Source organism: Brassica napus, chromosome A8 (genome assembly GCF_020379485.1).
Source record: "Brassica napus cultivar Da-Ae chromosome A8, Da-Ae, whole genome shotgun sequence".
NCBI classification, from domain to species: Eukaryota; Viridiplantae; Streptophyta; class Magnoliopsida; order Brassicales; family Brassicaceae; genus Brassica; species Brassica napus.
The window spans coordinates 18,606,705-18,627,805 of record NC_063441.1 but is presented as its reverse complement, the minus strand read 5'-3'; the positions used below and the strand labels follow the sequence as shown (position 1 = coordinate 18,627,805).

Here is a 21,101-nt window from a genome sequence, read left to right as displayed (position 1 = left end):
TGTTGCACCTTTCATTATGGGTGACAAAGTTGGTTAACCTAATCAATGATCTAACTTAATCTAACCTGAAAATTCCAAATTTATTTAGGTTTTAAGTATATTCAAAAGTCCATTTAGATTTAGCTAATAATTAAACTCATGACTTATTTTACTAGTATTTATATGTATAAGTTAATTAGTTTCCTAATCATTTATTTATTTGTTAAAATTGATTAATAAATAACTTCAGATATCATTTTTATTTAATATAAAATCTATCCAGTTTTAAACCTAGACAACCCAAATACAATTAAATCTATCATTAACATTTATTTAAATTAATAAACAAACATTAATCCAAACTTGGTTTTTATAAAAACATTTAAGACATCAAACATTAACATTTTAGTAACGAGCTGCTACTTTGACCCAAGAATCAAGTCCTCCCAAATACACATCCAATCTCTCTATATATTCATTCACATGGCATTAAAAGAGAAAACTGTTCAGCTTCGTCCCCGTTCATTTCTCCACCGCAAAAAGAGTGGCATTGGAGCCCTGTCCACGAAGACTCTCCGACCGTCTCTTGTTGTGTACTCATACTTCCACTGTGGTCCTACAAGCCATGCCATTGCGGTTCCACCAAGTAAGCCACCAATCTGAAATTCACCAGAGATGTTATTTCTCAGACATCTACTACTGTTTAATAAATTTTTAAGGCATGATTTGGTTACTTACATGTCCCCAGTTATCTATGCCTCTTGACACTAAACCCAATGTCTGCATAGTCAAAGCTTGTTAGACCTTGAGAAAGAATAATAAAAATTAAAAAAAATTCTATTACTTACCATGTTTAAGGCAATAACTTGAGCTATCTGCATCAGATCTTCATTCCCACCTCTGACCATTTGTTTGTGTCTCATGACAAATACAGCTACCGAGCCAACCTACAAAAAGGAAAAGAGGTTATCATTTAACAAACTTCATTTTGTATGAGAAGAAAGGCTTATGGTTCCAACAGACTTACCAATCCGAAAATTGCACCGGAAGCACCAACTGATGGCGATTTGTTGAGCCAGTAACTCATTGCTGAACCTAGAACTCTTAAGATGGTTTCTGTTAGTCAACTATAATCACCCAACGTCAAAGAAAGTCTATGAGACATTACTTACTTGCAACTGCAGATGTCAAGTAAACGGCAAGGAATCTCTTTGGGCCACCTAAACTCTCAGCAGTTGGTCCAATAGAATTCAAAGAATAGCAATTAATCTAAAACACAAAGGAGGAAACAGTTTAGCCATACAAATAAAAAAGAAGTAAACAGCATTGACTAGAGAATAGAACTTAAAAGGGTTGAATGGTTGATGAGAAACTGACCATGAGATGCATAGGATTCGCATGAAGAACAGAAGATGTAGCCAGTCTCCATAACTGACCTCTATCGATTAAGCTGTTAACCTTGGCTCCCCATGTCAGCACTCTACCATTGGATGCAACTTGTGCAATATACATTCTGTCATTACACAAGAATGAAACATATGAAACCAAAAGACATGATCTTTTTGTTCTCTGTAACAAAGAGAAGAACTAAACAAACACATACATAACGTTAACGGCAAGGAGGACATTGGTCCACCTCCGTCCACTGCTTGTGTTTCTCTTGGAAGTCTCCTGGTTTGATGATGATGATGATCCTTCCTCACCTCTAGGATCTATCCTACTCTCTCCTCCTCCATTAAAGAAACATATTGATAGCAACGAAGATCTGATATCATCTCTGGAGTGGAGGAAGTTAGCACTGTTGAACAGAACGACTCTTCTTGATAACTCCGTTCGTGCAGCATCAGAGACTTGCTGCAGTTTCTGTCAAAAGCAGCAGAGAGAGAGTCCAAGACAAATGATTGAAAGTTGAAACCTTTATACAGTAGAATTGCAAAAGAGCTAATCACAAAGCAACCCAGATGAAGAAAGTTTAAGCCTTTCTGTTCCAAAGTACTCAACTTTCGGAGAGAAGTATAAGAAAGAGAGAGAGAGAGTAGCTTGAACCTGAAGGGAGGAGCGGATACGTAAGCCAAGGCGGAGGTGACGGCGAAGATGATCGCACGCGTGTATGGATGCGGCGGTTGCGAAACTTCGAAACGCCGTGGATCCAGATTCCGGCGGCCAGAGATTATGTTGAGATAATGACAAAGGTACCATCTCCTTTCACGTTTCTCAGTTTCGAACTTGGGACCTTTGCTTCTTCTTTTTTTTTCACCTTTGGTACGGTACACTCTATTATATGATGTTTTAGCCAAAAATAATACTATTAAGAAATCTATTTATTTAAAATCTCTCTTATTAAATTATTTTAATTTAAAAGAAAATATTAGATAAATTCATGAGAAATTTCTTAGGATAGTTTTTTTTAAAAACAAATTTCTCAAAAATAGTTTTCAATTAAAAAAAATGACCATTTTCAGACAATAGGAATAAGGTTTCAAATTTTTTAAAATTAAAATTAAAATTTAAAAAATAAAAATATGCTATTTTTATTATTTACTTTTTTGAGAGTTATTTTGTGACAAAAGCTAAAAAAAAATCTATTATTTGAGAGAATTGTTCTAAATTGATTGTTTCCTAAATTCTAAACCAATTAAATTGAATATTTTGTCAAATAGATGACACGCAGGTTCCATTTCTTTCATTTTTCAAATTTATAAGAATTTATTATGAAAAAATATTTTCCTTTCCAATTTTGATGAAGAACAATTTATACAAATTTTCTTAATTCTTAATTTTTCAAATAAATTTGTGTTCTTTTTCTTAGTTCAACAAACGGTCACCCATCAACCATCTTATTATATTTAATAACAAACATTTTCTAAAACAAGAAATAATATTTTTTTAGCTTTCTTTTCTTGCAGCTCTGAAAATAATTTTCAAGTAACAAACCAAAAAAATTGTTTATTAGCACACAGTTTTATGAAATCTTAGCTATATAATATTACTGAGAAAGAAAACCGTTTCAAAGTTTATGATATCAGTTATAAGTTAGTGAAGATTGCACATTAAATGTTGAGAAGAGATTAATAATAAGACGTCTGACTCTCACAAATTCATAGACAAGAGCATAGATAAAGAGACAAACGATTAGCATGAATGTTGAAGGAGAAGTAATGTTTCTTCATTTATTCACAAGCGAGCTTGGTGTCAAAGCTGCTCAAGCAAATCGCAAACGCTTGAAACGCAGACAATGGATACCTATAATCCATCGTGAACATATCTTTCCCCACTTTACCAAACTGTAGTATCACTTTATCTTGCTCTCCATGAGCCCCCGGTGCTGGTGCAACGCCGCCTGTCCCTTGCGTCTGCGGCTGTCTCACAGCCACAAGCTGGAAGTTCTTAACGGACGCAACGGTCACACGTCCACGGAAATTCAAACACCAACACTGCAGCTGCTCGTGCCACCTCGGCTGCTTGTTCTTCAAAACCAACGGCCTGAAACTCGTTTCCTCTTGGTCCTCCTCGCAAGATACTACTCCCATCTCAGAGAACCTAGAGCTGCTGAAATCTACTGAACGGTAGTCGAGTGATGACTTGGAGAACGAGATGTTGCTGCGGAATGACTCGTCGAGACGGCCAGGGACGAGCTTCTCAGGCTGGTTAGGAACCGAGCCGCCCGGTTCGAGAGATGAAGTTGGGATGGAGTTCATGGTGCAGTGCATTCTCCTCGGCCCTCGCGTGCCCAGCACGTTGAGCTCGTAGGTGATTTGAGCAATGTTGTAGCTACCTGATGGGACTTTAGGAGAAACTCTTTTAGAGTGGAATCTGCTTCTGCTTGTTTGGTCAGTGATGAGTGCGCTTGAGGAAGATGGTGTGTTTTGTGGTGGTTGTGTGTCGTAAACCAAGAACTTTGTCCCAAGAAAGTTTGATCTGAGAGAAGGGAAGAAAGAATCTTTCAATACGTGAGTGGGAATCAAAAAGTAGCTCAAAACTATCAAGGAGCTCAAAAAACGAACCTGAGCTTTCCGAGGTAAGAGTTACTTGATCTTGAGATGTTATCAGCATCCATGGAGATAATGTACTCGGTTCGAGTAGTTCTACGAGTTCGTTTAGCTGAAAGAAGAAACTTCCCATTCTCCACAAGTAGAGCTGAAAAGAAAAAAACATAATGCGACTAGTCTTCAGACATAAACTAATGAAACTCAAACTAAATGTTCTAAAAATGGGTCACAAATGAAACGGTTTATGCTTCTCAAATCGGTTTAAAACGTTCTAAACTTGGTTAAAAACAATCTAAATTGGTTTAAATCAATCTAAATTGGTGTAAATCTCTTCATCAAAGCAATAATATTAGTTCAAATCCCACAAATTTGTCTAACTTCTTTCTTTTTTTATATATCAAACTTTTATAATTCTTCAATATAATTTTCTAAATTAATAATTTGTTAACAACTAGGCTTTGCCTAAGTCCGACTAGCACGCCTAGTTACCGCCTAGCGATTTTTTAAACATTGTTTCCAACACATGCAGCTAAGTCCCTAACAACAAAGCTTACCAGGACTTAAACAAAGGAAAAGATGAAACGTTAGCTTTGATTTATCCCTCTTGATGAAACACTGAATCATCGGATCGCGAGGCCCTGGCTGCAAAACATTAACCACAGTAAACACAAGCTTCTTCATCAGTTTGTTTTGAACTAAAAAAACTACACAAAAGAGAAAATTTGTCTTGAGGAGTGAACCTGTTTGAGGGAAATTGGGAAAGTGAGCTTCCCACAGATTTCAGGAGACAGGACAATGTCTTGGCACATAGCTCTCCACGACCGACAAACAGAAGCACAAGCCACCACATGTTTTCTTGCAGGCCAAGTACTCTCACTCTCCTCTAATCTTTTGATCACATCCAAGAGTAGCTCCGGAGGAAGATTAGCCCATCTGCTTGTCTGAACTATCAACGGTGACAAGAGGTCACGTGAAGATGAATACTCACAAGAGCCCTGAGATTTCCCTTTGTGAATCCTGAAGTCGAAACTCCTCCTAGACAAGCTCCCAAGCCCATCTCTCAAATCTTGAACAATGCTCCTAAACGACATTTCTCTTTCTATATCCAAATCCAACAAAGAAAGCTTCAGAGTGAGATGAGAGATTCCACTGACTGTGCATAAGATTAAAAAGTCATTAAAGCTTGGCAATTCTGAGTCACCTTCTTAGTAAGTAAGAAACTAAAGTTAAAAAAAAAAAGCCAAGTGGAGGCTAAAAGAGAAAGACGATTAGCTAAAGCTTCACTGCATGCCCAATAAAGAAACTAGGCCATAGCTTTTAATCAAGCAAAGAGAAAACTTTTTCTTTATGACAAATAATTTATCAAAGAGAATCTGATATCAATTCCACCAAATGCAAAATCCAGATCACATAGCTGTGTAGAAGGTAAAATCAAGAGTCAATTTGATAATTAAAGCAAAATAAATAACTTGAACAAATTCGTATGTAACATAAGAATCAAGGATATCAAACGGTTTCCATAAAATTAAATCTTGAAACTTTACAAAATATCATCTGATTTTCACTTCCTATAAAGTCAAGATTTTTAGTTAATTTTCAGATGAAACTGCTGTTGGGTTTAGGACATATAATCTCAGTGCATAAAAACATCAAAGACAGAACAGAAGAAGGGTTAGAGAACGAACCTTTCAGACAAGAAGGTGATAACTCAGAACCTTCAAAGACAAAACCCACCTACCCTTAAGCTTTCTCCGACCAAATCAAGAAGTTCAGCTAAAAAAAGTAGAACACAATCTGGGTCTGGCTCAACAACTCAGATCCTCCAGAGATTACGTGTAAACAGATCACACGGATTTAAGCAGATCCGTAGGAGACTAGAACAAAAGAACCCATAAAGTCAAAGAGAACAATTAAAACCAGAAAAAGATAAAGTCGTCCTTCTCTCTGCTTTTTCGCAGTACCAGGAGCCTTCTTGTCTTTTTTTCTTTAATAGTTCATTCACGAGCCAGCAAGTAAACAGTTAAGATTTTTTAATTATTATTAAATGATACTCTGGAATGCTTCTTTTTTTTTTTCCGTCAATAGTTTTTTTTTAATTTATAAAAACGGGCCCAGCCCAGAAACAAAATACAATAAAAGCCCAACAAAGCTACAGGGCAAAACTCGTTACACAATTGGGCCCAATCCAGCGGCCCACCTTGAGAAACCCTAGAAACCAACACGGTTTCGAAGCGCGGCCGCCTCGCAGATCACTCTTTTCAACGCTTGGACACGTGTCAACATCCTCGGCGTCGAGGGTCACGTGTCGCGAGATCGACGCATCGCACCTGCAACTCATCCTCGCCGGAGATCCATCAGCCGGATCACCAGCCACGCCGGAACTCCAAAGTTCCGAACCTCTTCACCGTCAAGAGCTTTTAGGACTCAAATATCGGAGAGAATCGATCGCCGTGGCGAGATCTCATCCACCCCCGTTCACCGCAACCGCCCAAAACCTCGCATGCAACTTCACCCTTTCCGTCGGAGATCTTTCTCTCCTCCGACGCGACCAGAAACCACTCCAAACCAACGACTAAACACCGAAATAAACCCTAAAGGACTAGGGGACTGAAGCCGGCGACGTAAAGCTGTGACAGCCTTTACCCCCCGGGAGCTAGATCCGACGACGGCAGAACTAAGGGAGCTTCCCCACCGCGGAGACAAAAACCGGCGTCGACGGAGCTGTGAGAGCCTCCGCCTCCCGGAACTAAAACTCGCACTAATGACACCCCCCCCTCCTACCCGCAAGCCCCGCCGTAACTCCCGTACCAGAACCACACCGGTTGGTGACTGATCTGAGCTCCGACCGACGGACACTGAAAAAGAGAAGGAGGGACAGACCCGGATGATTTTATCGGAAGGAAAAGGGGCTCCGGCGACGGCACGGACGCTCACGCGCCGGCCGACCGCCGGATCCCCTTAGAAAAACTTTTCTCTCTCTAACTTCTCGTCGCGAGAAAAAAAGCTTTCGAACGTCATTGTACTCGAATTTATATGATTTTTTTTAATTATTTGTATTCTTGAGAGAGAGAGAGAGAGAATGAAATGGTAATAAGTGGACATTGTTAAGCGTTATTGTCCACGAGGCGGCATGACCTTCGCCTCGCATCATGCAAAGACCCTAACTATCATTTTGACTTTTTTGTGTGTTGATAAACCTTTTTACCTAATTGTTACTGGAAGAGATTTATCACCGTTTAACTTGGAGTGTTATCACTGACAAGCATTCTTGATTAATATATTTTCCCAGATTTGAATTATGTAAGCTGGTAAACCGATCCATCTAAGTTACATCTGATAGACTAGGAAGTAATTGCAATATCCAAACCATTTTCTCTGGATAGACTAGGAAGACTCCACCTCAAACCGTTCCATCTAAAATACATTCTGATGATTAGTTTGCCTTTTGATGGAACAAGGATGTATATCCTTCTACATACCGGTCTCTAAATCGAGCCAAAAATCAGAAATTATAATCCTTTTTCTTGGATCTTTTAGCCTCAATCTATATATATTCTGTAATTTATGGTTATCTCAGTTATCCATCTCTCGTCACTATATACTGTTTTTAGAATCATATTTCCCCTATCAAAACCTGCGACATGCATCATGCATGTTTTCTCTTCACAACTCAGAGAACCCTTACCTCACAAAATTACTCCCATTGTTCCATTTTCACTTTAATTGACAATGATAGTAATGAACTAAAAAAATCTGAATCATTTCCAAGGTATAACATCTAGAGAGAATGACAAAAAAGAGAGTTAATATCGAAGTTGTTATGCCTCTAAACAAATAGCACTTCTCTATACTTGATATTGATCAGGAGGTGTTACAGTTGACCAAAATATTCAATTAATTTATATCTTGAAGAATTTATTTAGGATTATATTTTCAGTAAATCATATATCCATAAATTTAATTTACTTTTACGAAATTAAAAATATGTAAATACAAAAAAAAATCTTAAGTATGGTCCATTCTAGTTATTTCAATCCTTTCAAATCGTTTTGCTATTAAAAGATGTGTAATAATTGCATTGCTTCCGAACCCATTGCATCCCTACCAAATCACATGGCTTCCACACTCAAATCGCTATCACACTTGAATCGCATTGCTATTTAAGAGAAGACAAGAGGGAGATAAGTTAGTCGGTTCCAATGAGCTACCCTAGAGTTGGGCCTGACAGAGGAAGAGAAGATAAAAATAGGACAATTAGCTGGTACGTGTTACCTATCCTATAGCCGGATATATAGTCTAATAAAGAGAAGACAAGACATGAGCTCACTGGTTCTTAGCAAGTTTTCATACGAGTTGATACTAACATGGCAAATTGATTGGATCACTGAATCGTTGAATCGTAGTCCGACCAGCTTTAATTACGTTTCAAAGTTAATACATATGGTACTATTAGTAGTTAAATGGAACATCGTAGCAGTAATTATTGGTTATTGTCTATTGACTACAATAACAACATAAACAATACGTAATATGTTTTGCAGAGATAAAATTTTGAAACAAAGATTACAACATTATTAAATCTAAAATATGGATCTTAGTAAATATCAAAGTTCAAGCACCAGTCTTTCCTGCCTTTTTAGCATCTGCAATTACAAAAAAAAAACATTAGTTTCAAGACCTTTTTTGGTTTCACTCAGATGCTAAACCAACTCATCTCAGTATCTCACGACGTATGATCTGATTCTAATAGACAACACTGCTTTAAGTATGATAGAACATACAAAGCTAACCGACCGGTTAGGGTTACTACCGATTATACAAATGTACAATATACCGGTGTGGTAAGGATAAGGTTTCATTAGTTACCTGGGCCACATCGAATAGAGCACTTGCGATCGCATCGGGCCGTCTTTCTCGCTGGAAAACATAAAAAAGGTAGAAAGATTAAAAAAAACAGATATTTTAGACTGATCCCCAGAATTTGTGTAGCGTTGGGGATTCATATAAGTGGAGAGGGTGCTCACAGTCGCGCTGGACGCAGGCGGTGGAGCAACCGTCGTAGCAGTCTCCAGGGCCTAACTGAGCCTCAGCGACCATATCCAAATTGGAAGATAAAGCCACCAGAATCAGAAGAGCCGCCACTATTGTCACTTGCTTCTTCATCATTATTCTTTTGTTTAGATCTTTGATTTTTTTGTTCCTTTCTCTTTCTTCAAATGTGACCCTTTGTGGTTATTTATAGAAATGTCGCAGTTGCCAGGTTTGACCACTAGTCCATCCATGTACACGCGTCATGATTACTCTCCTAACATTATCTATCCCTTTAACATTACTGCAAAATTTATTTAATTTTTTTGGTCAAGACATTACTGCAAAGTTATCTACTGAATTTTTGTATATTTTTCGTTTACTATTCAAGATCGACGGTGGACCAACACAAATTAATGGACTAATTAGTGGTTATACCATTAAGTGTTCCATGATCCAACACAACTACATTAGATAAGTGATAACCTACCATCATAGCTCATTACGTCCCACACAAAATATCTAGGAAATTGTTTATTTTATCTTGAGCCGTTGGAATTAGTTGTCAATTTTTTTTCACGGAGAAAACACGACCACTTAGATAATGAAACACATTAGACACAAAAAATATATAGAGAATAAGATTCGCATATCAGAGCAGCCTCAGCCTCAACGGCACCACCTCATTGAGGTTCTTAAAAAATAAATATATTAATTTTTAAATAAAAGATAGTTAAATAATTAAATTTGATCTTTTGTAAAAAACTTAAACCAACACACAACTGACATTTCGATCTGGATTTCTTATGAGTTATCTGTTAATTAAGAACTTCTTGCTATTCTCTCTCTTTATTCGTAATTTGTTTCTTTAATTTTAGTTATAAGATATTCACTCAAGTTCTACCTTTGGAGCTGCTTTACACTCTTCCACACAATTGTTATTGCACCAATTGTATACTGCAAGTTTTTGCAAAATATACAGAGAATAAGATTCACATACAGAAAACAATAGTTGATTGATGATGGAATACACCAAAGTTATTGACGTAACATAATCGATGGCCCATACCCAATGGTCATCGCCTCAACCCTTAACGGGCCCTTAAAAGCCTTAAACGGACACGCGCGTCAATCTAACGCCCGCGAAAGGCGCGTGGAAGAGGAGGTCACTAACTTCCACAAGACGTGACGTGTAAGAGAGAAAATATTCTAATCTGGAGCCGTGAAGATGCTTCTTCTTCTAATCTCTTAATTTTCCTTCTCCGTCTCTCTCTCTCTCTCTATCCACCTTCCCGGCGTCATTTCACGTCGCCGGTCTCGCAACACTAAACTTCCTTCGCTTGCGTGGATTACATTCATCCGGTAGGACTTACGATCGCCGTTGATTTAGTTGTCTGTTTAGGAGTACGATTTGATTCAGATTCAATTTGGGATTGTTTAATAGCTTGGAAAATATTTAATATGTCAGGAAAGAAAAATAAAAAGATTTGGATTAGTTGTGTATTTTTTTTTTAATAGTTGTGGATCTGAGATGTGTTTTGCTCCTCCATGTGAGTTTAAAGGATTATCGAACATGACTATGGTTTGTTATTTAATTGTTTATTAATTGATTCACTGCTATGTCGCGTGAATGTTCGGTCAAGCACGTTGCTTTTTTTTTGAGCCTCTGGCATGTAACGTGTTTGCACTTCTTTTTTATTACACCTCATTTCTATTGATCAGACACGACTTGTTCTCTCTCTCTCTCTACATACATTGATAGAACAATCTGTTTTGCTACAGGTAGAGAAACTTAACTGTTTCATTGTTTTTTGTCTCCTTCAAAACTCTGTTTTGTCCTTTGATCTTGTTAAATGTCTGTTCTTGATACATATGTTGCTTCTTGATTCAGGTGTAATTTTTTCATAAGATGGTGAAGGCTAGAAGGGCTAGACGCAGGGTTTCTACTCGACGGATCAGAGCGAGACCATACAAGTTCGCATCTTCATCAAAGCGAGTTGTGAGGAGGAGCGTGTTCGCAAACACATGTCCCAAGGCAATGGAGGAGAATGATTGGGCGGACGCTGTGTGTTCCGTCTGTATGGAGTGTCCACACAACGCTGTGCTTCTCCTCTGTTCGTCTCACGACAAGGGTTGCCGTCCCTACATGTGCGGAACTAGCTTCCGTTACTCCAATTGCTTAGATCAGTACAAGAAGGCGTCTGCTAAGCTAACGCCGTCGCATCAGCAAGTGGTTAACAGTAAGCGTGAGGTTGAGAATCTGAAGTGTCCGCTTTGTAGGGGGCAGGTGAAAGGGTGGACTGTTGTGAAGCCTGCGAGAGACGATCTGAATCTGAAGAAGAGGAGCTGTATGCAGGAGGGTTGCTCCTTTTCTGGAGCCTTTAAGGAGCTGAGGAAACACATGAAGAAAGACCACCCTTGCGCGCAGCCGCGTGAGGTGGATCCAGATGTGGAGCAGGAGTGGAGGAGGTTCGAGGTTGAGCAGGACCGTAACGATGTGATCAGCACGATCAGGTCGACGATGCCTGGAGCAACGGTGTTTGGGGATTACGTGATTGAGAGAGGTGCGTACGGTTCAGATTCGGAGGAGGAGGAGGATGAGGAGAGGGAGGAAGTAGGCAGGATCGGTGCTGGGATTGGTAGGAACCTAGTGAACGTTTTCCTTCTGCTGCAGGCTTTTGGGGGATCAGATCTCGCATCTGACACATCCCATGGTCTATCATCAGATGCAAATGACTTAACGGTCAATCAGAGCGATGTGGACTCCTCTGAAGATGAGGAGGATGGAGCTAGATCATTCGCAAACCAGATGAGGAGCCGGAGAAGGGTTCTCCTAGGGAGATCAGCTAGTAGGAGAGGTAGAGATAGAGAAGCTAACCAGAACTCAGACCATTCTAGATGATACAAATACTCTTTAAAAGGAAAAATCTCTGTTGGGTTTGTGTAGAAGGTACAAAATCTTAATATCCATTTGCTTTCTTTGTTTTAATTTTCGAAAAAAAAATAAAGGGAATGTATTCTGATGTACAATTCTGGATAGCAATTTATGTTGTTTATATTTTACTTCTGTGTCCTTCTGAATTTAGTAGGAAGGCCTTGAAGACCATTGTCTTCATGGATGATGTTTTACTCAAACCCCTTTCTTTACTGTTTGTTGTCTGTAAATTTGATGTTCTCTTGTGTTATGAAAACCTTTTGGCTTTGTCTATTAATAATAAAGATCTTTTATACTACATGCGTTTTTGCTTAAGTTATGTTTCTGCACTTCTGTTTATCTTTGAGTAAATGCTAGTATTTGTTTTCATGAATCTGGATATGTAACTTCCAAATATTTGGATTTTAGATAGGTCAGGGCGTTCAGTGGATCTTGTTTTCGAGTTCAGCCTTAAAAATGTTGAGGTTGTGTTTGAATAATAATATTTTAGATTCAGATTTTTATAATTTTACGTCGGATTTATTTTGGTTCAACTCATTTCGGATTCAAATATTTTTATAGATAATATAAATATGAACCGAGTATTTTAGCTGCTTATTAGGTTTCAAACAATAGTTTCAAACTAATTCAAATATTTGAATTTGTTTTTTTCATGTCTTTTCCAGAATTTTTTGGATTCAGATCGAGAGTTCATATAATATCCATAATCTAAAAAACTATCACACAAAATAATATTTTTACAATTTTTTTCAAATCAGATTAGGTTCGGATATTAGTTACAAATTATCATGTTTTATTGGATATCAAGACTAAGTATTGGACGGACAACACAAAAGGCCCATATATCTGAAACTGGGCCCAATCGATTCAACTTAGTCGGATCCAAGTCGGGTTAAATTAGGGATCCGAATTACAAAACCGAATTAAAGCAGAGAAGGGGAAGTAGGGTTTTTGTTTTGTGAAGAAAAGTGAAAGAAGAAGCTTAAAGGAGCCAAAGCCGTTACCTTTGCTTTCTCTCGCTTCTTCACTTCTTCATCCATCAGAAACCCAATAAGACATGCCTAAATCAAAGAGAGACAGACCAGGTCAGAACTCTTTCATCTCTCTATTGTCTGAAGCTATTGCATCTTCGTTAAGTGAGCTGGAAAGCTCTAAGCTTTATAGCCGCCGTCAAGGGTTTAGGGTTTATAAAGATATTTTAGAGGAACCCTTTTGCATAAAAGCTTAAACCTTTTGCTTATATGTCCGAATCAATTGATGAATGGTTTCTACTTGTTGTTGTGTATTGCTTGCAGTCACTTTGTCAAAGACAAAGAAGAAAGGAAGAGAGCACAAGGAGATTATTGTCAATGGAATCAGAGAGGCTGTTGAGAAGTATTCATCTGTCTATGTTTTCTCTTTTGAGAACATGAGAAACATCAAGTTCAAGGAGTTCCGACAGCAGTTTAGACACAACGGAAGGTTCAGTTTTCTTTTGGTCAAAGACATAAGAAGAGATGGTTTTGTCTTTTACTCTTTGATTTATAATTTTGGTTTTTTTTTTTAATTGGGTTTAGGTTCTTCCTCGGTTCGAACAAAGTGATGCAGGTTGCTCTAGGTCGTTCTGCTTCTGATGAAATGCGTCCTGGTATCTTCAAAGTCTCCAAGGTTGTGTACTCTTCTTCTCTTACTTGACCTTTTTATTGTCAGCTACTTATGTTTGTGGAATGTTGTTTCAGATGCTTCGTGGTGATGCTGGACTTCTTGTTACTGATATGCCAAAGGAAGAGGTCGAAAGGTATCTATCTTTCTCTTGAATCCCTTCCATGTCTCGTTGTTGCAACTGTTGACAAAGCTTTCTTCATTGGCAGCTTATTTAACGCTTATGAGGATTCAGACTTTTCAAGAACCGGAAGCACTGCAGTAGAAACGGTTTGTTGTTTGATTAGAACTTGTTGTGCCATCTCTGCATCTCTTGCTAGTTATTGAACAACTCTGTTGGATTGATCAGGTTGAGCTGAAGGAAGGACCTCTAGAACAGTTCACACATGAGATGGAACCGTTTCTAAGGAAGCAGGGTATGCCTGTTCGACTTAACAAAGGTTTGTTGTCTCACCATTTTTAGTTTCCATCTCTCAGTCAATACACTACTAGTTTGAATGTAATCTTGATGATTCGCTATGTAGGTACGGTGGAGTTACTCTCCGACTTTGTAGTTTGTGAAGAAGGAAAGCCTCTTTCGCCAGAATCTTCTCGCATTTTGGTAAATAAGAATCTCTATTACCAAAAGCCTTTCATACTTGTGTTTGTTTTATGAAAAAATCTGCTTATGCTTTGGTTATTGTAATTACTTGTTGCAGCGTCTGTTGGGAATCAAGTTGGCTACTTTCAAACTCAACTTAGTCTGCAGATGGAGCCCTAGTGACTTTGAGCTTTACCGAGAAGGCTTGGATCTCTCGGACGTTGAAACCTCTTGAAAAAAGCCAAGATTTTTGATGATCAACTCTTTTAAGTTTCTTAATATCGTATTATTCACCAGGGTTATGCTTGTTCGGTTTGGTTCTTGTTTTGCACTTGGATGTTTTATCTCAAAGTTTTGTTTCTTTGATGTTTGTAGAATACCAAATTATCATCGTGACTTCCCTATTCTAGTATTCTCGACTTTAATACAATATCAAGCTTAATATTTTAAATCTTATTTTGCTGTTATTCAGTTACATTATTGAATCTGACAAAAATGCAAGGTTTACAAAAGTTCCAAAGTTTGGCATTTTGATGTATGTTATCTTGGTGGATTGACATATCAAATAATTGGGCCTTGTATTACGGTTTACGGACTTGCCTGCCCAACAACAAATGTAGAATTTATTCTTTTAATACAAAGTTCCATACCCTATATTTATCCTTAAAATTTTGCTTTTTATATTTCGTAGACAATAATACAAACATACAAAAATTGTAAATTTGTGGAGATGAAGAAGTGACATGAGATGTCAGATGAGGGTGTGTGGGGCATTAAAGGAGGAGCAAGAAAAGTGAAAAAGTGAGAGCAGAAATGAAATCATGAAAGTGAGGGAAAAATCAGGTGAGAAAGACTGAAGCCTGACTGACTCATAACCACCATTTTCAATCTTTTTGGGCACTGAAATCCATGTCGTTTCTTTTCTTCTAAAAGGCAAACGACAACCACTTCTGCTCTGAAACACTGCATTTACTCTCCTCTCCATCTCTCTCTCTACATCATTGCACATCTTTCCTTTTCTCTCGTTGACACTGATTTTGGCTTTTTCATGATGGATGAGCATCTTTTAATGTTGTTCTTCCCATTTATAGCACATGGTTTCCTTTTGTATTAGTTAGTTTAGCCAAATGAGACAGCCTTTGTTACAATAAATTTTTAGAAAGTTGAGAAAAAAAACCATTTAAAAGTTAAGGATTATGAACATATCAAAATATGATGGTGATAATAGAATGCCTTTTTCAGTTCGCTTAGATAACATACATATGTACATAGTTTTGTTTGTTAAAGTTAATATAGGGTATCTCAAATTTATTGAAAATGTCTACACTAGTCTTCAAGGAGAGATAGTTGTAGTCCGCGAAGAATCCTTCTCTCTGAAAATTTAAATAAGGGTCCAAAACATGGTTATATATCCGTGACCTTAATATTTAGTATTGTAACTGAGATGTTTGAAACAACTTTTGACTTTCTATGAAAGCAAACAATTTTTTTTTACCCATGGTCAATTGACGTGAAATCATATAAATTCTTTTTCCGTAAAACCAAATACATTTTACCCCAATGGTTTATCCTCTTTATAAACTAAAGGATCATTAGTAACTAAGTTTTTTTTCTCGACGGACAGGTTTGCTCCACGTTTCTTAATACATGTATTTTTGAATTTTCTAAATAGATTTGCCTCTTATAGCTAGTGTAAAAGACAATATATTTTTGTTGATGAAATGTTTAAAACATATCCTTTTATCAAATGGCATCTTATAAGATTCGGTCTTTATGAGAGTGAAAATGATTTCTTGTTAAGTCAGATTGAGACTAAGCTACAACTACGAGAATGTAAAGATGGGAAAGAGAAAAGAGGCGACTCGTAATCATATTTTATTAGGTGTACATCAATCATTTCCACCAGATAATGCACAAAACTTTGAACTCCATCAAATTTTTCTTTCCAGTTTAATGCAAATTACTACTCTGCTTCCCTCAATCAATGCTCCATTCATTTTTGTTCTCTAGAATGGTCCCTTAGTTTATAAAGTGAATAATACTAGCATTTTCTAAAACATTATTACTCCTACGATACGATAGCTTCCATAAAGAAAAGTTACAACTTACACCAACCAATCAACAAAACACCACACCATTACGACCAACTTTTTGTTAGAGACATTTATTAATATCAACGTAGCCAAAACCAAATATATAAAACAAAACAAAAAAAAATATAAAACAAGGAACAAATATCCATAACAATGAAATTTATAATAACCGGAAAAACTTTAACCGATGTTCCAAACCCTTCTCGGAATTTTCAGTGGACACAAACGATGCATAGAATAAAAAATTGATCCACAATATGGTAACCACTAATACCATCATTTCATTAAAAACTATTAATGTTGTCTTTTGCCCTTGTGTGAGTTTATGAAGAAGTATTGAATCACTCGGCTTCCCCTTCCGTTGTCGCCGAGGAAACATAACACGTAACAAGAGACGACGTACTCTCATCAGCCATAACGGGGAGCTGGAACAGATCCTTGCAAGAATGGCAAGTGATCTCCAACATTGTTGCATTAATCCTCTTTATTGCTTCTTCTCTAACAACATGAGCCTTCTCCAGCTCGGCCTTCGCTTCTTTCCTTATATTCTTCGCCTTCTCAAAATCCACTTGTGCCATCTCAATCTGCCTCCTCGCTTCTTGTCTCATTTTCTCCGCCCTCCTCGCTTCCTCAATTGCTCTCTCCATTGTTAAACTTGACTCACCCTTTTCGTTTCTTTTCACTTGTGTTTTCGTCATTCCTATGGATAGTTGAAGCTGGAGGTTCTCGAAAGGAGCTGATGAAGCGAAAGCTAGAGACTGTTGATGGGACGCTTGTGGTGATCTTAAGAAAGGAACTCCATGCAATAAAGGGTTAATGCTTGGGGTTAAAAAGGTTCTTGATGGAGTTGCATGGCCCTCTGTGTTCTGATGTAGAGGACGGTGGTTGGTGGGTTGAGGTCCCCGGATGGTGCAAGTATCTTGGTGCTCTATGAAACTTTCAACCCTGAAAAAAAAACCAGGAAAGAAAAGAGTTACTATTGCACACATATTTGTTTAGTTGATAACCAAAACAAACTGAAAATTAGGGTGTACATATATATACGGTCTAAAGTCTAAACTTGAATGATAATAGTGGATGGAAATAGGGTTTAAAACATTAGGGAAAAAAATGCTTGGTGGAGTACGTACGTAATCAAAGACAATAATATATATAAAACAAAACTTAGTTGTGGACTTAGGTATCTTTGGAAAGGGATATATAATGTGATTATAAGACTTTTTAGTTTGTGTAATAAATTAATGCAACAAAGTGTGGGTAAAGGAAATCTGTAATGTTGTCAATGTGATGAGATGACATATTAAAACATACTACTATCTGATTAATTTAATTATTTAAAATAATCATATCTGACAACACTCACATACTGACCTTCTATTGGTAGGTTATGTCAAGAATATATCCACATTCAAAAGAAAAATAACAAATCTTTATGCATTATAGATAATAGATACACACCATTCTAAAAAAACATTCTTTCGTTTAGTTCAAGGATTCCAAAATTCCTATTACATACTTTTTCTAAACAGTAAAAAATTGTATAAATTAATTATCAAGAAAAAAACTTCGAAAAACCAAGAAATTCAATCATCAGCACATTAATTAGGGTTTTCCGCAGAACTTAATTTTTTTAGATGAGAGTACAATAAGAAATGATGAACCTGGAGAAAACGCGGCCGCAGTCGCATGAATGACCGCGTGAACCGCAGGTTTTGAGATGGGCTTTGTAGTCAGATTGAACAGCGTAGCCTTTTGAGCATCTCTCGCAAACCCATTGCTTGAGGACGCTGTGTTTCCTGCGGAAGTGCTTTTTGATTCCAACCAGATCTCCGAGGGCGTGGCATGGGTCGTGGTGCAGACAAGTTGGCTCAGGACACACGTAGACTCTCTTTCTCACCTCCTCATCTTTCTTCTCTCTCTTCAGAAGCTTCCATGGTACTTTATGCCTTCTTCTATGCATCTGGAGGTTCTGATCCCTCTGAAAGCCTTGGTTGCAGATCTCACACACGTACCGATCTGACTCTAGCAGGGTTCTTGGGGATAAAGATACAACATCAGCATCTGGATCTGTTGGCACCGATACACAGGACTATAAATGATTATATTGATACACAAAAAAATAAAAATCTTTAGCTGAGTATCAAGAAAGCCAACCCACAATATTATCATCTATAAATCATTTGGAATATCAAGAATTGTTTTTGGAAGTTATCAAAATCCAAATCTCAATAGTTAAAACTTTACCTGAATTATTGAAAACCTAATACTAGTAGACAATACATATTTTCAAGAAAATAAATATAAATTATTATAAAAAACCTGGTGTCCCTGCTGGTCTTCGTTTCCTCTTATTAATCACGGCGGCTCCATTGATGGCAAGAAGAAGATCGGGAGAAGATGAAGGGGGAAAGTTCTGATGGTTGTTGTTTTTCTCGTAATCTATCATCGGTTGAGGTTTATAATAATCTCCTTTTATTTTATTTTCTCTTAACGATGGTGGTATTAGCAGAAGCGTACCGATTACTTTGTGACTACTGAAAAAGAAAAGAAAATCAAAGAATCTTTTGTTTTTTTCATGTGAAGAGATTAGAGATTGTTTCTCTTTTTCATCTTTTATTTGGTGGATAGTGCTGTCTCAGCTTTATCTAATAGAAGAAAGATAGATGAGTTAAGAGGGAGAAACAAAGGTTTTTGCTTTCTGAAATCAACTTTTGTTTCAGCTCTCTTTTCCGAGGCCTAAAAGTTTATTTTTTTACCCCTTTTACTCTATCTTATTTTCCTGAAAAAGGTTTCTTTTTCTTTTGTTAATTGTTTCATTGACCTACCACCTTACCTGGAGAAGCCATTGTATGGTCTTTGATTGTTTTAATCTTCTTCTTTACATACATTCATTATCTTCTTTCTTTCTCACTGATTATGTAAATGCATACATACACACATACATGTGACTTAATGACATCTCCAACACCACTCTATTTTTCACTCTAAAATAGAGTTTAGAGTAAAAATGCTCTAATAGTACTCTATTTTTCACTCTATAATAGAGTAAAAAATAGGTTTAATCTATATATAGAGTAACTTGTTTTTTTTTTGTTCATCACTTTATTTTCTATTCTATAATAGAGTACCATTGAAGTAAACTCAAATTCTATTATAGAATTACTTTGTTTTAGAGTAAAAAATAAAGTAAGTCATTAGAGATGGTCTAAAGGAAACGGGATTGAGACTAGAGCCCACGTAGATATTTGGAAAAGAAACAAAATAACATCCCATTTTAACAACAAAACAAATCTAAATCATTATTATATTTCATATTACATAATCTTCTTCTCCACAAATTACTCTTTAGTTAATTTACAAAAAAAAAATTACTCTTTAGTTTTCAAGTTGCATTATCAAGAAAATTATTAGTTAAGGACTCGTGGGAATTTGGATATATATATTTTTTATTCTCGACAATTCATGCCCCTTTCATGTCTGAATCCGTATTTGTGAGGAGCGAGACCACTAACGTCAAAGAGATAATATCATTTCACCTATTATCAATACGTTTTTTTCAGTTGGCCTTTTCAAAAAAAAAAAAACGTTTTCAGTTGGAAGTTTATGATTTTTAATATGGTATAAGAGTTAACTAGCTAGGTCCATACAGGTAGATACAATCGATCCAAAAATATGAAAAAAAATTGATTTATTTCGATATGAATGAGAAAAAGGTACTCTAGATCGAAAGTTATGTTAGGAATCTTCTATTAGAAATAAGGAGCAACAATAGTATACGAATAAAATGTATTAATGGTGCCCAATACAAATTTTATAATGTTGCAGCCAGCAGGTACGTAAATAAAGGGACGACTTAAGAATTTTTGTTCTGGAAGTTGGACGAATAATTACTTATTATTACGTTTGTCGTGTGCACATAATCAACTCATGTTTCTGTGTGGGTGAGGAACGTAAATCGAAATCCATACAATTTGGTGCCATTATACGAACATATCATATAGTATAGTAGACCCAGTGAAGATCTTTGGACAGATTTTGAAGCATCACGAAAGAGCCAATCATGTAAAAAGTGTACAAAGACCGGGTCCATATGAAACACGGATCCAAATCGATTATTTTGAAATTTCTTGTAATTCTCTTCCCTTTCATTTTATTTGTTTAATGTTTCGAAACGAGATTATTGTTATTGCTTTATATAAATTATTAAGATCATGTTTCGTTTTATTCCTTTCGTTAAAAGATTTACTATTGAATCGTCTCTTTGTTGAGATAATGTTTCTTCAATCTGTCTCTAGTATACTCTTTGTTCAGTTGATCAGCGTGTGTTGCATATTTTCCAAATGGCTTTATCGGATCTAAGACCCTTGACGAATTCAAGATGTGCCTGTAAATTGTTTCCAATCAAAGATTTTGGTACCATGATAAAAGAAATAGCATATACACCACATGGCTAATTTAGTTCTTCTGAGATAGTACAAACAATTAGTGTTTTTTTCCATGATAACATATATATTCATATCATATGTTAGCAAAGTTTGTCAGTGGATTAATGGCATAAATGTCGTCATTGACTTCATAGCAGTGTCTATACATGGACTACTGTGAAAATTTAGGCTGCGTACATCATACTGTTATACCATCCGATCCAGACGGAGTGAGTGCAGGTTTCGAGAACGCTGCTCATTGACATTGGAGAAGAGCAGAACAAACTGAGCTTGAGGAACCAGGAGTGAACTATTATTGCATCTCTTCAAGAGGTAACACACTTGCTTTTCTGCTTTAAAGTTGTTGACTTCTGCATTATGACTTACATCGTCTTTAGCTAGAAGCCAACAGAGACTGTATAGAAGTGGTGA

General features: G+C 36.8%; 5 protein-coding genes across 7 annotated transcripts; 2 read left to right on the top strand and 3 right to left on the bottom strand.

Moving 5' to 3' along the window:
* Nucleotides 1–284: 284 nt before the first annotated feature.
* On the bottom strand, nt 285–2,266 carry LOC111199806 (RHOMBOID-like protein 10, chloroplastic). Its single transcript, XM_022690238.2, has 8 exons — nt 2,026–2,266; nt 1,583–1,842; nt 1,357–1,492; nt 1,152–1,248; nt 1,007–1,074; nt 828–926; nt 718–759; nt 285–638 (listed from the first exon to the last, which is right to left on the bottom strand). Exons 1-8 carry the CDS (start codon nt 2,176–2,178, stop codon nt 486–488), a joined length of 1,008 nt encoding a protein of 335 aa, XP_022545959.1. The 5' UTR covers nt 2,179–2,266; the 3' UTR covers nt 285–485.
* Nucleotides 2,267–3,029: 763 nt separating this feature from the next.
* Nucleotides 3,030–6,022, bottom strand: LOC106361872 (tubby-like F-box protein 10). 2 transcript variants are annotated; one of them, XM_013801681.3, is made up of 5 exons: nt 5,654–6,022; nt 4,709–5,121; nt 4,523–4,610; nt 3,984–4,116; nt 3,030–3,897 (listed from the first exon to the last, which is right to left on the bottom strand). In XM_013801681.3, exons 2-5 carry the CDS (start codon nt 5,057–5,059, stop codon nt 3,150–3,152), a joined length of 1,320 nt encoding a protein of 439 aa, XP_013657135.1. In that variant the 5' UTR covers nt 5,060–5,121; nt 5,654–6,022; the 3' UTR covers nt 3,030–3,149. The 2 variants fall into 2 exon arrangements, with proteins under 2 accessions (XP_013657135.1, XP_013657136.1); XM_013801682.3 differs by having other exon boundaries at nt 4,709–5,067; nt 5,654–6,007.
* A 4,145-nt stretch (nt 6,023–10,167) lies between these two features.
* On the top strand, nt 10,168–12,229 carry LOC106361874. 2 transcript variants are annotated; one of them, XM_013801683.3, is made up of 2 exons: nt 10,168–10,358; nt 10,888–12,229. In XM_013801683.3, the coding sequence occupies exon 2, from the start codon at nt 10,906–10,908 to the stop codon at nt 11,896–11,898; it is 993 nt and encodes a 330-aa protein (XP_013657137.1). In that variant the 5' UTR covers nt 10,168–10,358; nt 10,888–10,905; the 3' UTR covers nt 11,899–12,229. The 2 variants fall into 2 exon arrangements, with proteins under 2 accessions (XP_013657137.1, XP_022545930.1); XM_022690209.2 differs by lacking the exon at nt 10,168–10,358 and adding an exon at nt 10,422–10,778.
* A 611-nt stretch (nt 12,230–12,840) lies between these two features.
* LOC106361875 (mRNA turnover protein 4 homolog) lies at nt 12,841–14,619 on the top strand. The gene is made up of 8 exons (XM_013801684.3): nt 12,841–13,016; nt 13,227–13,392; nt 13,488–13,578; nt 13,650–13,708; nt 13,782–13,842; nt 13,922–14,012; nt 14,097–14,173; nt 14,271–14,619. The coding sequence occupies exons 1-8, from the start codon at nt 12,989–12,991 to the stop codon at nt 14,385–14,387; spliced, it is 690 nt and encodes a 229-aa protein (XP_013657138.1). The 5' UTR covers nt 12,841–12,988; the 3' UTR covers nt 14,388–14,619.
* A 1,768-nt stretch (nt 14,620–16,387) lies between these two features.
* Nucleotides 16,388–18,967, bottom strand: LOC106361877 (protein indeterminate-domain 16-like). The gene is made up of 3 exons (XM_013801685.3): nt 18,565–18,967; nt 17,907–18,312; nt 16,388–17,190 (listed from the first exon to the last, which is right to left on the bottom strand). The coding sequence occupies exons 1-3, from the start codon at nt 18,689–18,691 to the stop codon at nt 16,587–16,589; spliced, it is 1,137 nt and encodes a 378-aa protein (XP_013657139.1). The 5' UTR covers nt 18,692–18,967; the 3' UTR covers nt 16,388–16,586.
* Nucleotides 18,968–21,101: the final 2,134 nt, after the last annotated feature.